This window comes from Crinia signifera, chromosome 3 (genome assembly GCF_055691185.1).
Source record: "Crinia signifera chromosome 3, ASM5569118v1, whole genome shotgun sequence".
Taxonomy (NCBI): Eukaryota; Metazoa; Chordata; class Amphibia; order Anura; family Myobatrachidae; genus Crinia; species Crinia signifera.
In genome coordinates this window covers 76,196,758-76,213,044 of record NC_139219.1, presented here as the reverse complement: position 1 = coordinate 76,213,044, position 16,287 = coordinate 76,196,758, and the positions used below count along the sequence as shown (strand labels likewise).

Below are 16,287 nucleotides of genomic sequence, written 5' to 3'. Positions count from 1 at the left end.
TGTTACTCCGATCAGACGCGGCATACACATTTTTTCTTGCAGCCTCTGTAATTTGGGTGCCCAAACCCGGATGTTTACATCTGTCATGTTCTCACAGTTATCATGACACCAGATCTATAAATAATTTATTCTACTGTTTTTTCTCTTCTTTTTGTTTAATCTGTATCATTTGCTTTGTTAATTTTTGTAAAGCATTAATAATTCTGTGTCAATCAACGTTTCTAGGGCCTGAAAATGGCTAATGTTGTTGTGAATAAATGATGTTTGCATATCCAGCCTGAGACTTCTCTAGATCAATGTGCTATTTTTACACATAGAGGAATATGCTAAATTGCTGTCCTTTCTCTTTGAAGGAATCGCTCAGAAATGCACAGCCATCAAGTATCACTTCTCTCACCCAATTCGCCTGAGGAATATTCCATTTAATTTGACCAGGACTATTCAGCAAGATGAGTGGCACCTTCTCCGTAAGTAGCGAGCTGCAATTTACTGCAAAGAGCGGGTCTGGGGGTGAAGGTAGAAAAGACTCTCAGGCTAGAAATAAATGTCACACAGACGTACTTGTTTTCCTCATTCAGCCGCTACTAATTACAAAATGCTTATTGAGGTTTATTCACTAACATTTCCTGCAGCAGGTTCAATTCCTTTTTTTTTTTTTTTTTTTGGTATAATTGATCATGTGGACGGTGAGCAATATCACCCTGACTAAGACCCATGCTCAATTGGCAGAAAATCGCAGATCGTGATTTTTGGACCAACTGTGCATACGCATACAGTACGTGCCAGTGCATGATCACTTAAATGGCAATCGCCTGGAGACTGCAGTGTAACTTCCAGCAGGGTCAGTGATGGGTCATTGTGTGGGAGCTTCTTGGAAGGCGTATTCTGGCCACTCCTGCTGCGTGATATCTCACAGAGACGCTGTGACCCTTAGCCAAACATGGCAGGCCTGCTCCTGGTTGCGCAGCTAGGCTGTGTAATCAGGGGGCTACTGGTCATGTGCCAGCGTTCACTGTATAATGAAGCATTCGCACTTTAGAGTATGCATGCAAATTTATGCGGGTACAATACAGAGACGGGAACCCGAAAAGCGAAGTGCCCCCCCCCCCACCCACCCAAACACACATGTGACAGTGCCCCTGTAACAGTGTGGTGCAAGATGGCGTACCTGATTCTGGACTTGACGGCTTCGGCAGCTTCGGACCTCTTCTCTGGAAGAATTTGTGGCAGGGAATGGCACAACCCAAGGAGACCCACAAAAGCAATACCACTAACAGTTAGCAGCGACAGTAATTTATTTTACTAAAAACACACTCATTGGTCGCTGTAAAGTTTCAATAGCAAATAACAATAAGAAATACTCAGGATAATAACATTCACCATAAAGCATCAAATAAAACAACAATCACTCAGTATGCTAACCTCAAATAGTCTATGGCAGTTCTAACTGACATCCGCCAGGTGATGCTTCTTATTTCTATCTATCTTCACTCTCTAATCGGCAATCAATTTCAACACTTCACAGAACTTAATGCAAATTATTAGCAATAAACAATATACTCTGTCACGGATAACCAGTCACTGCTCAAAACAATGGTCCCTCGTCGACAGGTCCTCACATGTATACAGTCCCTATAATAGTGTGCACACTAATGTAAAACAGTCCTCTGAACACATGGGCAGGCAGATTACCTTGGGGCAACCTCCTGTTGGTAGCTGCAAAACAGACTGCAGACATAGCCTCAGTACATGGCTGGCATTTACAGTGAGAGTCTCACAGGTGCTGTCCCCGCTCTGGCTCTAGGGGTTCCCCTATTCTTGACAAGCAGCTAATGCTGTGGCTTGAAGCAACAACCTCTCTCTGTATGTGGGTTGTAAACAGGTGATATGGGATGACCCTCCTGGGTATTACAAGGGTGCACTGCAGATGCTGCCACAGGGAGACTGAATCAGTACCTTGGGTGTTGCTGGTTCCTCTGCTGGCTGGGTGCTCCAGTGTGCTCTCTCTGTCTCTCTCTCTCTCTGTCTTCCTGTTTCTTCTCACACTTGGGACAGCAGCCTTCTTCACCTTCCTCTTACACTCCTTTACTCTCTGACACTGGGTTCTGCAGCTCCACACTGATGCTGTATTTCACAGGGCTTTCTCTTCTCTCCTCTCTGCACACTTGTCTCTCTCACACTGCTGCTGGGATCACCTCTGACCTCCCAGCTTCCTGTCACACGTAGAGGGGAGCTGGGACACTAGCTGAGTCTGTTAACCCCTCATAGCCCTGCAGCTTCCACAAGCAAAGGAGGTTTTCTTCTGAACAGCTTTGACAATTAAAATCTCTTTGGGGGCACAAGAGTACACCAGTGGTGGACTGCCACACACCTCCCTGCTGGAAATTTGCCTGTCCGCAGGCAACTTAACCAGAGGCAATAAGTCCCGGACAAAGTCCTGTCAATAAACATTCTAACGGCAAATGAAACAATTGCAAACAATGATACATTACTTAACAACTACAAGTATCACGACCTTCCTACTACCTGATATCTAATGTGGGTTCCCCGAGCCGACCATCCCTCCGCCACAGGTCTCCCATCCCTCTGCGGTCCATGTGCTTCATCGACGTCGCCCACTCTCACGGCATACGACCGGCACTTAAGCATGTCTCGCCTCTCGATCTCGCCTCTTGGATCGCAGAATCGCCTGCTGTATCTGGAAGGCAAATTCTTCTCCAGATATGGAGGTGTATTCACCGTCAGTCACAGGCTTGAAACAGGTTTCGACCTTCTCATCTCTCTCTGGTGTTTCTATCTTGGCCTTGGGTTCGGGCAACGGTATAGTTGATGACACTTCTGATGGCTCCACGGTCTCTGTCACGGCCATATGGACCACAATTTTGGAGTTTCTCTCCGGTTCACCCATTCTGACATTTCTTGGCCCTAGGTTTGCCGCTCGGTAACCGGCATCGTCCATCCTGGGCACATACTCCCGCGTCGGCTCCGGAAGTTGAGGCCTGGTCGCTTCTTGCCAGTTCTGATGGACTGCCTCACTCTGTACTACCGGTTTCTTGCTTGACCTTGTGATGTCAGGTTCTGGTGGGCGGGGCATCTGTCCTGGTCGAGGAGGGTTGGCATTAAATCGGTCACTCTCGCTGTTTACTTCCCTCGGTGCAGCTCTACCTCCGCTGTGGCTGTACTCTTGTTGGTAGTACGGTTGGGGCTCTCTTTGACTTGGATAGTGCGCTGGGGTACGTCTGTTACGTAGCACCGGTGTTCCATTCGGTCCGGTCACATTGGCGGCCTTGGTGCCTTTCTTCCCACTTGTCAATTCGAATTCTACAGCCTCACCGTTGCTCAGGCTCCGGAAGCTATTTTGGGGATCGGCATGCTGGATGGCGGTATAGTGCACATACACGCTACGGCCGGTATCTGCGCGTTTAATGAAGCCATACCCTCGTGGTACATCAAACCACAGGACACGACCTGCAATTCTTCTTGGGCTGGCTCGTGGTCTACCCCTCGACCATATCACACCGGATGCTCTTGCCGTGTTCTGAAACACTGCCGGTGGACCGCCTCTCCCGTGTCTTCTCGTGGTCTGTGGGCACACAGTGACCTGGTCGGTGGGTCGTCGCTCCGACCTCCATCGGGGATTCAGCTGGTGTCTGTACCTTCTATCAAGTTCACGTCGCCATCTTCTATATTCATCTTCCTCCCGTTCTCGACGCATTTTACGGATTATCTTAGTCGCCTCTTTGAGTTGTTCTACGATGGTTTCGATAGCGTCCGCACCTACTTGGGGTGGTGGATTTTCGGTTCTCTGCATCTTCTCAGGTGCTGCATATTGCGATCGCCACATCTCGTTGTTCACAGGGGTCTTTTGCAATCCTGTTCGTAGACGCCAAGTGTGACAGTGCCCCTGTAACAGTGTGGTGCAAGATGGCGTACCTGATTCTGGACTTGACGGCTTCGGCAGCTTCGGACCTCTTCTCTGGAAGAATTTGTGGCAGGGAATGGCACAACCCAAGGAGACCCACAAAAGCAATACCACTAACAGTTAGCAGCGACAGTAATTTATTTTACTAAAAACACACTCATTGGTCGCTGTAAAGTTTCAATAGCAAATAACAATAAGAAATACTCAGCATAATAACATTCACCATAAAGCATCAAATAAAACAACAATCACTCAGTATGCTAACCTCAAATAGTCTATGGCAGTTCTAACTGACATCCGCCAGGTGATGCTTCTTATTTCTATCTATCTTCACTCTCTAATCGGCAATCAATTTCAACACTTCACAGAACTTAATGCAAATTATTAGCAATAAACAATATACTCTGTCACGGATAACCAGTCACTGCTCAAAACAATGGTCCCTCGTCGACAGGTCCTCACATGTATACAGTCCCTATAACAGTGTGCACACTAATGTAAAACAGTCCTCTGAACACATGGGCAGGCAGATTACCTTGGGGCAACCTCCTGTTGGTAGCTGCAAAACAGACTGCAGACATAGCCTCAGTACATGGCTGGCTTTTACAGTGAGAGTCTCACAGGTGCTGTCCCCGCTCTGGCTCTAGGGGTTCCCCTATTCTTGACAAGCAGCTAATGCTGTGGCTTGAAGCAACAACCCCTCTCTGTATGTGGGTTGTAAACAGGTGATATGGGATGACCCTCCTGGGTATTACAAGGGTGCACTGCAGATGCTGCCACAGGGAGACTGAATCAGTACCTTGGGTGTTGCTGGTTCCTCTGCTGGCTGGGTGCTCCAGTGTGCTCTCTCTGTCTCTCTCTCTCTCTGTCTTCCTGTTTCTTCTCACACTTGGGACAGCAGCCTTCTTCACCTTCCTCTTACACTCCTTTACTCTCTGACACTGGGTTCTGCAGCTCCACACTGATGCTGTATTTCACAGGGCTTTCTCTTCTCTCCTCTCTGCACACTTGTCTCTCTCACACTGCTGCTGGGATCACCTCTGACCTCCCAGCTTCCTGTCACACGTAGAGGGGAGCTGGGACACTAGCTGAGTCTGTTAACCCCTCATAGCCCTGCAGCTTCCACAAGCAAAGGAGGTTTTCTTCTGAACAGCTTTGACAATTAAAATCTCTTTGGGGGCACAAGAGTACACCAGTGGTGGACTGCCACACACACACGCACACACTACTGTCTGAGCAAAGACAGAACTACCATTGCTGCAGCAGGTGTATTGCACCAGGGCCCTAGAACTAAGGGGGAAACTGCTGTCCAAACCAGCAATGAGTTATCCCCTGGCCCTCCCGCAGACCATTTTGAGCAATGTTGAATGAATGGTCCAGTGCAGGGAGCAAGGTTGGCCCTTACCTTAGAGAGGCAGGGATGACCTTGTGTTCTGGACTGATAGCAGAGTCCTGCCTCCTATGAGCGCTGATGATCACAGTCACACGCTGCCTCTAAGTAACAGACAGCTGTACATTTTTTATGATTCACTGCTGTCTGTGAATGAAAGACAGCTCACACTTGGTGTAACTGGCACTGTCAGAGTACGGTATGTCTGACCAAATGCCAAACTAAGGAAAGCCAAGGGGTGGGGGCCCTGTCAAAGACAGAGCAGGGGCCACTGTGTTCCTGCCTCCATCAAGGTACATGCCCCCTGTTATCCACACCATGCAGGACATTGGCCCTTATTCTGATTGAGTCGGATGGCTGCGTGTGCGGTCAGATGGCCGATGGGCGTATGTATGGTAATCCGGCCGTGACGCACATGTGGGGGGCGGACAACTGACATAGCCGGATGTCAGCTGTCTGCCCATAGCCCTGCTTTCATACGGAAAAATGTCCTAGTGGACTGGAGCACTCGGTGCTGCCTGACCGCTCGGTCCATCATTCAATGGTCGGCAACCATCGGAGAATGGGGGGGGGGGGGTTCCCACAGATGCGGGAGTTGTTCGCATGAAACATCCACTCGCGGTCCATTCGCTCGGTGTCTTACCGAAGTCGGACGGTATAAGTGATCCTTCCGGTAGGCGGGGCTAAGAACACTGTGCCCATCCGAAATACTCATCCGTCCGATTCAACTAGAATAAGGGCCATTGTGCTTGTACCAATAACCGACTGTCTATCCCTGTCACTCTCTCCATTACCCACTATTTCTCTCTGTCATACTCTGCTTCCCCCTGCCTTACAGTGTCACCCTCTTCTGTTTTGCATATTGTGAACTTGGGTTGGGGTGGAATAGGGGAGCCTAAATTATATTTTTGACCCTGGCCCACAAACCACAAGTTCTGCCACTGAGGTTGGAGTTTTGAAAAATCTCGCAAAACTGCAACCAGCTCTGATTAACCCCACGTGGCTGGTTGTTTCTCACTCTCCACTTTATCCCTTTTTGAAGCTTGATACATCTGGCCCTATGACATTACCAGCAGGACATCCAATCTTTCAGTAGTAAGATTTGATTGATTTCCAGTAACATCTAAGCATAAATCTATGAATGCGATTGTTAGCAAATGCCCACATGTTCTGCAGCCTTTTAATTACCTTTTATTATGTGTTACAGTGACAGGTGCACTTGAAGTGGTGATAAGGTTCAATAGGATTGTCTCCAAAAATCTCCCTCATTCTGCACTTGGCCAAGACATTTGGCACATTTTTCTGGCAGAATTTGGCTTCTTGTGTTCCCAGTAGAATTAACGGATCACTGTCATGAAAGCTCTAGTCATAAACTCAGTTCAGCAAAATGCTTTACCAACAAATGCAGAAGAGAATGCCATTCCATGTACAGACAACGCAGAATTTACCAGAACTAGAGGTGCCCAGACACGGTGCTATTTCACCTTGTGATGCGCGCTCCGCACATATCATATTGCAAGGTACAAAAAGTATGTGCAGCACGTACTTTATGGACTAGATCGCATCGCTTCTAGTTCAAAACGCACGTTGCGTTAGCATATCCCATGCGTTTTGAACTAGAAGCGATGCAATCTAGTCCAAATGCAAGGTGCGCATATCACCGTCTGTGGGCACCTGAAAGATGCCCTTGCACAGATTAAGCAGAAAAAGTACAGGGGAGGCTCACAAGAGAGTTACAGGTGCAAAACAAAGAGTAGAGATGGTCCTACTTATGAGAGCTCACAGTCTAGAGGACATGTTTGGTGAAATTTAATAGGATGAGAGATTAAGAAAGTGAGAGATTTGGTAAGAAATCTCCAGGTTTTTTAAAGCAGCAATCATGTACACTATAAAATAAAAGTCTCCCCCCTCAGCAGGGGTGCTCCGCTCTTCTGCCCCCAGTCTGCACATGAGCATGGCATTTTCCCTCTGAGGGGCCAGGCCTAGAAGGCTTCACTGAAGCTGGAAAGGCAGCGCTGGGTCCCTGAGAGGAAAAAGCTAAAGAAAATGCAAATAGATAATAACTGCAATGAAGCTGAACTTTGACTGACTGGAGTTGGACGTTTTCTGGGTGTGTCAGAAAAAAGCAGGCGTTTATGAGGAGAGTCTACGACGTCAGCAATGACCACTTCCGCTCTGTCTCAGTCCCAGATTAGTGGAAGCCTCAGACCTACACACAATTGCACAGACAGCAAAAACTGTTCTGTGTTTCGGCAATTGCACATGGATATCCAAGTGGATTGCGATTAGTGATAAATTAGCAATACTCTGGCAATTGAACAAGGGGCATTTTCTCTTTCTGTCTGGGCAGCGGCTTTCTACTCACGTCAAGTGTGCATTAGGCTCCAAGTCTAAAAGTTGATAAAAAGCCCAACATAGGGATAGGAAAAGGTCTTAAACATGAGGAATTACTGTGGGGGAAGGCTTCTAAAAGGTGACCATGTGTGGCACACTTACCTGTGTGGCTACATAAAGAAAAGTATTACTTTCTATTTATTAATAGGATAACAATTGTCTACTAAATTGTCAGTTTAACCAAGTCACGTGTAATCTGGAGTGCTGCTTTCTCGCTGAATAGTTATTCCTGTAGAGTACAAAATGCCATCACATCACATTCTGTGACCGATGGGGACCAGCGGCGAGGCAGCGCGGACCAAGGGGGAGCTTTGTCGGAACAGGGCACGCGAGCATCACGTGCGCGCACCCCCTTCCAGCGGTTGGCAGGGTCTGGCGGCTGGCGATTCTATCGCCAGCCCCCACAAACACTAGAGGCGCACCATCTGTATATATATATATATATATATATATATATATATAGCGTAGTTGTATCAGGGTACAAACAAACTGCGGCACTCGGTGGGTTTTCAAAAAACTGTATTCAAAGAACTCCAACGTTTCGGGGACTAGCCCCTTTGTCAAGGTGCAGGAACAACAACAGCGGGCTCCCCAGCGTCTGACTGAATACGCCTCACGGTAAAGTCACCCTATTTAAGTTAGATGTGTATTCACTACTGTTGTTGTTCCTGCACCTTGACAAAGGGGCTAGTCCCCGAAACGTTGGAGTTCTTTGAATACAGTTTTTTGAAAACCCACCGAGTGCCGCAGTTTGTTTGTACCCTGATACAACTACGCTACCTATCGGACCCTGAGGGCACCGGGGAATTTGAGTTTTGAAAGTTGGAGTGCCAAGCCGCAAACACAGAATTCTCTCTCTCTCTCTCTCTCTCTCTCTCTCTCTCTCTCTCTCTCTCTCTCTCTCTCTCTCTCTCTCTCTCTCTCTCTCTCTCTATATATATATATATATATATTGCCACCTTTATATTACTGCTTATGACTCAAAGGACAGAATAGCTCAGCTTATCCATTGGATTTCATTTTTTATGAGGAGTGGAAGCCAGTCATTTTGCCTTTTGTATTTTAATACCACGCTGGCAGATTTAATGCTTGTTTTAATGAAGTGAGAAAATACGTTTATGACTTACTTAAAAGCCAGACTGGCTTATTTAATAAGACGAAACACCAGCCAACAATGGAATTTGGATCCATTGTTTTCCTTTAGTTTTGAAGTTCTGATGCACTGAAGGGATTAAAGTGCTTTGTTGTTATTTTTAATTCATACTCACAAATGAAATGTCATAGGAATTGCAAAAAACTTGCCAACCTCTTGTACTGCTGCTTAGAGATAACATAATTATCTGCCTTTCTTCCTCTCTCTTTGCTTGCTCAGATTTAAGAAGAATTACTGCTGGATTTTTGGGCATGGCCGCTGCGGTTCTGCTGTGTGGCTGCATAGTGGCAGCAGTAAGCTTCTTTTGGGAAGAGAGCCTTACACAACACGTGGCTGGGCTCCTATTTCTCATGACAGGTATTTAATGCAAAGAAGTTTTTAATTCACTTTTAATTAGACTTTGGTATCATTGCTTAATTCAGTGGTTCCCAAATTGTGGGGCAGATTTATTAAGCCTGGTGAAGTGATGAAGTGGCTGGTAGTATGGAGGTCATTCTGATCTTCCTGTATTACTGTGAGTTCTGCCCCGTCCCAATGTTTTGGGGATGGCACAAGCGCATGGTCTATTATGCCCATCTGTAGCTCCCCTTTGCAAACAGGAGGACGGGGGTAGCCCATGGAAATGCCCAGCATTTTATGGGTGTCCCTATTAAAAAGCTAGGCGTTCCCATGGCTACATGGGCAGGCCGATGCCTGAAGTATGCCCCCGCACCCCCAGGGCAAACGCAGGATTTTCAGAAGGGGGTTTCCAGAGAGGGACGGAGCAAAGCACGGAGATGGACACTTAGGTGACCCAGTATATACCAAGTCAGTTAAAGTATTATAGATAGACCAAATGTATATTAATAATAATAATAATAATAATAATAATATATATATATATATATATATATATATATATATATATTTAACAGCAGTGTAGACCCCTGGGCATAGCAATGTATTGGGGCCCCTACCGATCCTCCAGCGGTAGGGGGTGCTATTAGTGGAAGCTTTGATGTCCCGCGGGTGGTAGGGGGTATTATATCAACCGCTCAGCATGTAGGGCCTGGATCAGTCATTTCCACTAATTACCCCTTTACTGCACAGATGGTGGGAGATGAGGTGGGAGAAGGGGGCATTGGGCTGAATGAAGGGGCCCTGATACATAACTTCCAGGGTGGTAGAGTATGTTTAATACGCAGAGGAGGGGTGTATAGTGGAGTGGGCTTATTATTCAGAATTTTCTGGTGGGAGGACAGCTTGCTTGACTGCAGATATAACCAGTTCATGGAACTAGATTTCTTAGCTTTTAATGGAATTAATAACTAGAGAATCCCACCTACCAAATGGTATTGGGCACTAGGGGATCAGAGTTCAGGAGGCAGAACAATCTGCCAATGAGAATATAAAACTACATACCAGGTGTGTGGAGCTGGAGCAGTAACCAGCTGCTGGAAGGCCGATATCTCTGGTTCTGGGAACAGTAGAGACAAGCGCCTAGTGTCCCTCAAAGTGGGAAAGTCCCAGCTTTTGGAATATACAGTACTCTCAGAAAAACTGTAAGTCAGACAAAACCTGAAATATCTGACTGGGAAGAGCAATTAACAGGCTTGGATGAGGACCACTGCTTTGAAGTCAGATATCTCCGGTTCCCAAGGGCCGATTTTTAAAATTCTTCTACCCATGGAAAGAAGGGATCCTCAGCTTTCAGACTAGGGCCCTCAAATTCCTGGGGGGTTTTCTGGGTACTCAGACCCCCCCCCCCCTCCCTGCGTGCGCTACTGTGCCCCCCCCCCCTTCTTTGGGCGAATAAAAGTCAGTTCAGACTGACTTTTATTTGCAAGGGCAGGAGATATTATTCGATGGTCGGTGACCATCGAATGATTTCTCCTCTTGCGGAGACATGTGAGGGGATGTATCTTTGTTACACATCCCCGCCAATGTTAGCGAGGGGAATCTGCCAACGGTACCCAATAGTACCCAACTTTTTAGTACATTGGTCGAGATGCAATTGATGACAATTTTCTGTTTACAAAAATATAAAATAAACTCTGCTTATATTAATTATAAGGCAATTATGTAAAATACAGTTAAACAGTGAATTATAAAAAACATTCAAGTTTAAAAACATTATTAAATTAAAAATGGAATCCACATGCATACGAAGCAGGTCGACTTGGATTATCTGCAGTCTAAATGCTTTTTTGTCCCAAATACAAAAATCCATAGTTAACTAAATGTAATATTCAAACAATTGCTTACATCAAAAAAAATCATGATTGCATAGTTAGTTCCATCAAGCTTTCCATATGGCAGTTTTAATCTGGTTGTTATTGTGCATCAATAGGTTTAACTTTCAAAAGGAAGAAGAGAAAAAATATTGGCAGTGCGATCTGTGTTATTGTGGCTCTCGAACCCAATATGTAATGCTATAGGGTTCAGTATGATTTCCCAACCGCCAAATACTGACAAGCATTCAGCCAAATACTGACAAGCATTGGCAGACAGTCAAATTACCAACATGTTAAAAATGCCAACATTCATTATGCCGACGTAGTGAAAGTGCCGGCATGGCCAAAATGTCATTTAAAATGTCACCATGTAAAGCAAGTCGACATGGATTTTTTGGAGTATCTATGTAGACATGGACACTGTATAAGTATACCACCCCCTCACAAGTTTTCCTGTGCTCTCCCTGCTTTGGACATGGTGCCCCGTTAAGCTAGGCATACTATTATAATCTAACTCTATGCTCACTTGGATTGTGAAGTAAAAACAAGTTGGTTTCAAAGCAACATTTTGACCATGTTGGCATACTGAATGTTGTCATTTTTGAATTTTTATATTTTGACAATGGTTGTCGGTATTTTGACTGTCGGTAAATTGACTGAATCCAATGCCACAAATTATGTAATCACGCCCCTTAACTCTTGTCCTTTACACGTAACAATCATCACCCATCTTCCTAATTGTCAATGAAAACGTTGGCTCTACTGCAACCAATGTGCCACAGTTGCCCACTCTTTCAAAATTTCCTTGAGACTTCAGAATTTCAGGGAGTTCTCTCACCTCCTGAAATAGTAGGCAATTCTCCTGAAACCTGCCAACTTCTCCTATGAAGGCAAGGGGCATGATGATGTGATTCACGACAAATGCCCACCTCATGTCATGTAATAACTAGAGAACAAAATGACATCCAAGAAAAGTTCTACAAAAATGTTAAATGAATTAAATTAAAAAACTATAATAAAAAATGTTTCTGCTAGAAGAGAACTTTCCAAGTATGTTTTCATTTAAAATTGAAAAAAATATATAACATGTATTAATTATAAATGTAAAGTTTTGTGTGAACTATTACCGTACTAACTTTTCTTGTTTATTTCTGTTTTTAGGAATATTTTGTACCATTTCTTTGTGTACTTATGCAGCAAGTGTCTCTTATGATTTAAATCGCCTGCCAAAATTTATTTATGGTCTTCCAGTTGATGTGGAACATGGATACAGCTGGTCTTTGTTTTGTGCCTGGTGCAGCCTGGGCTTGATAGTAGCAGCTGGATGCTTCTGCACTGCCTATCCATTTATCAGCAGGACCAAGATATTGCACCTTAAGTTTGCCAGAGACTCTTGTGTATGACTTAGAGCTGCAAGCTTAATGACTTTGATGACATCTACAAGACTTTCTGTGCACTTATACAGCCGAACATACTCTGTCGACTGAAGACTGAAAGACGTTCTTGTTTAAAGCACAAATTCCATATGCTTAAAAGTCTACAGGGAAAGATGACTTCCTGCTATGTACAATGCATCATTATATGACCCAGAGGCCTTCTTTGATCTGCTGTTGGACCTGGTCTAATGTAATTTTACCTGCCGGTGCACCTCTACAAACCAAACCTTGGAATGTAACCTGGTTGGGTTAGTAATTAGAATTGGTTTTCTATGTAAGAAAATGGAAGTTCAGTAAAACATCAAAATCAGCAACACAACCCTCCAAAGCATGGGGATACTGTGAAATCAAGTGCTTTATGAATCCATTGTTTATGCAACATATTTATGTGTGTCTATGACTGATCTGTCAATTTCAAAATATTGCTTAGCTGAAAAATGGTGTCCATTCAGCAGTGTTCTGCTCCTGTCTTCTGATTTCTTTGCTTGCTGTCATTAATGGGAAATAGAAAGTACAGTCCTATTGGTGACACAAACATTGAGGAAAGGAAATGATATCCTGTTAATATCATGCTTGATAAATTGTACATTCAAGATGTTTCAAAGCCATTTGAGCGCTTGTTTCAGTATTGCATCTATTTTGCATCTCATTGCCTGATGTGATTCCTGTGTGCCATAGAAAAGTTCTAAAATGCAGTGGAAACGAATGAAGTAAGACCTTTTTTGACTATCGGCAATGTTGTTACTACACACTTTCTGCAAGCACTGGATACTAGAGACGTGCAGTGAGTTCAGTGGCTGGGGAGACAGTGGCTAGGGTCAGAGCCAAATTTACACACACACTATGAACATGTGGGCATTATACAAAGATGCAGCAGTATGTACTTTGCTACTGTGTGCATATATATATATATATATATATATATATATATATATATATATATATATATATATATATACTGCAGTTTACCTTTTTTTAGGTTCTTATTCATGATCCAAACATTGAAATCTCCCACTTGTGCTAAATAGAATATCTTGATTTTTAAGCATTTCAGTCCCTGAGCCAAGGTAATCCCTTTGCTAACAACTAGGAATAAGTCAATGCAACAACAGATCTTATGCTTGAAGGGATCAGCCCACACAACTATATTTTTGACCCAATATATATTGTAGTGTGTATGGGAAACTTGGCTATATTAAAACTCCTTGCAAATACAGAAGACCCTTGCGTGCTGAAGACCAGTAAACCTAGTGTAAGATCTGTAATGGGGAAGTTTTTTATGACTTCTGGAATCAGGTTACACGATAGTTCACAGCTTATGCAAATTGTGCACCGTCTCCGGTGACCACTCTAATTATGCAGTAAATTGCAGTTACCTTGTTGTTTAAACTTAAATCAATTTCTCTTTGCATCATTTATGAGAAGAGATAGACTAGTGTGATGTGATGAACAGGTTTCTAGGGGAATACTTTATGCCAACACTAACAGTATACTGCAATAAAAGAAAACATATTAACCTGATCTTACCAGGAAAAAACTGTAATAAGTCAGCAGCATCTTTGCTGTGTAATTGAAATTTAAAGTATAAAATAATCCCTATCCACAAAGATAACCCAGAATCCCTTCTGTGTGATTGATCATAATAATATCACCAGCTGTGCCATGCCTGTGCTGTCCAGGGCAGTGCCCACGGGAGGAGTTGCCCACCTTAAAATAACACATTGAAACATGTTGCAGAATCTCTGAAGAAGCAGCCTAAATCTTTCGGTTCACTACTTGCTTCCTCCCCATGACAGTTGTCACCTAGAAGTGTAGGCCAGTGTCCTCTTCCCCAGTCCCAGCATCCACTAGCCACCACATTTTCTTACATGTTAGGCATCTTGATCATCCGATTCTCCTTCATGTTGGCTGCACGTTGTTGAGTGCTGGGAAATGTCCTGGACCTATCACCTGGCTCTGCATCAGGCCACTCCCCCTCAGTGATACCGGTGTTATAGCTGTCTTCCCTTGTACTTTGTTTTGTACATGAAGGCCCTGCCTCCAGCTCCAGGCACTGACTATTACAAAGAGGAGGCTGAGCTAATAGCTGCCTCACCTCTGGTCTCTCCCTAATAATCCCTGTATTGCAGTAGAGAGTTTTGTCTTTAAAAATGTATATAATATAAAGATGATATTTATAAGTTATAAATATCTTCGTTGTATTATTCTAATTATTTTTATAGTAAAAATATTGGATTATTCTGGAGTTTGACAGGCGAGTTTCTACTTTCCATGCCCACTCTGACTGGACGTCACTGCTGGATCCATACCCTAACCTTACATCAGTATATGTCTCTGCAGTATGCTCATTAAAGCATCCAATGTATCTGGTGATGAAGGGATATGTACTCCTGCTTTGTTCCTGTAAATTGTCTCTACAACTGACCTGAGATCCCAAGAAGGCATATACAGAAGCTCATATATAAATTTGAGTTTCATCAGATAAATGTCTGGATTGTAAATGTGCAATACAGTGGAGGTCAGTGTGTCTTATTTCACTGGTAGGCAGTTTGAAGAAAATTTTATAAGGCATCATATGGACTTAAGTAATGTTATGGAATCCATCTGTTTTCAATGATCAAACCAAGGCACAATGAACAGTACTGAATTCTAAAATGCACAGTAGGCTTACTGGGTTAATAAAAAGTTTTCTATTAAAAAAAGTCTTTATCTTTTTTATATCCTTTTATGCTTCAAATTATGACTATTGTCTTTTAATTGTTAGGTGCCACAAGTATTCCACAATGCAGTTTATGAGGTAAACAAAGGACACGTTAAACATTGCACAGACAACAATGCATAACTGCAAAATTATACAATGGCCAATAAACAATAAGTATTGTCCGAATATAAAATTCAAGAGCTATCTATTGACATTAAGCATTATTAATATTATATTATTAACAGGGTTGGCTTGGCCCAAAAGGATACAGGGGAAACCCCCAGTGGGCACTACTGTTTGGTGGCCTATACCTTCCTCTAGGTATAAGGTTTGAGATTGTGCACTTGAAGTATACATTATACATATATTACATTACACTGCAAAGGTCTATGGTATATTTTCTACAGTGCATTGCTGTTTTGAATCTATTCATTATCATGTGTGCAGTAGTAGTATTTACTATATGTATTTATCAAGGAGACCAGAGCATGGCCTTGCTATTGGTTAGCCAAGTCTCTAAGCCAGTGATGGCTAACCTTGACACTCCAGCTGTTGTTGAACTACACATCCCAGCATGCCCTGCTACAGTTGTATTATTTGGCCATGCTAAAACTGATGCAGGGCATGCTGGGATGTGTAGTTCATCAACAGCCGGAGTATCAAAGTTAGCCATCACTGCTCTAAGCATTGGCCCATACCACTGCATTCCCCCCGATAGACTCTTCATGCTCCAGGCCGACACTGATTATTAAGCGTCAGCAGGGCCGTTTCTAGAGGCGGACAAGCCGTGCAGCCGCCCGGGGCGCCGCACGGCTTGTCCGCCTCTGTTGAACAGCCGGGGCGCCCGGCAGCTTCCCCCACGCCGCTACCCCCCTTCCTCCGCCTCTCCGTCCGCCGTCCCAGCCACAGATTCTGTTTGGAGGGGAGAGACGCGCATATCTCTCCTGCCCCTGGCTGTGTCACTAGGCTGTTAGCCAATCAGCTCGCGGGCCAGCAGCCAATCAGGAGCCAGCCCGCGAGGTATGATTGACTCAGGTCGGTACATAGTGAAGGGGAAGGAGAGACGCGTTATGCGCTC

General features: G+C 44.3%; 1 protein-coding gene across 1 annotated transcript in view; it reads left to right on the top strand.

The window, feature by feature from the left end:
* TMEM178A (transmembrane protein 178A) overlaps positions 1-15,202 on the top strand; it is an 89,746-nt gene extending 74,544 nt beyond the window's left edge. The window contains exons 2-4 of the mRNA XM_083176043.1: positions 354-467; positions 9,079-9,216; positions 12,234-15,202. Coding sequence (XP_083032169.1) covers positions 354-467; positions 9,079-9,216; positions 12,234-12,475 — 494 coding nt within the window. The 3' untranslated portion in view covers positions 12,476-15,202. The remainder of the gene's footprint in view (positions 1-353; positions 468-9,078; positions 9,217-12,233) is intronic.
* The last annotated feature ends 1,085 nt before the right edge of the window (positions 15,203-16,287 follow it).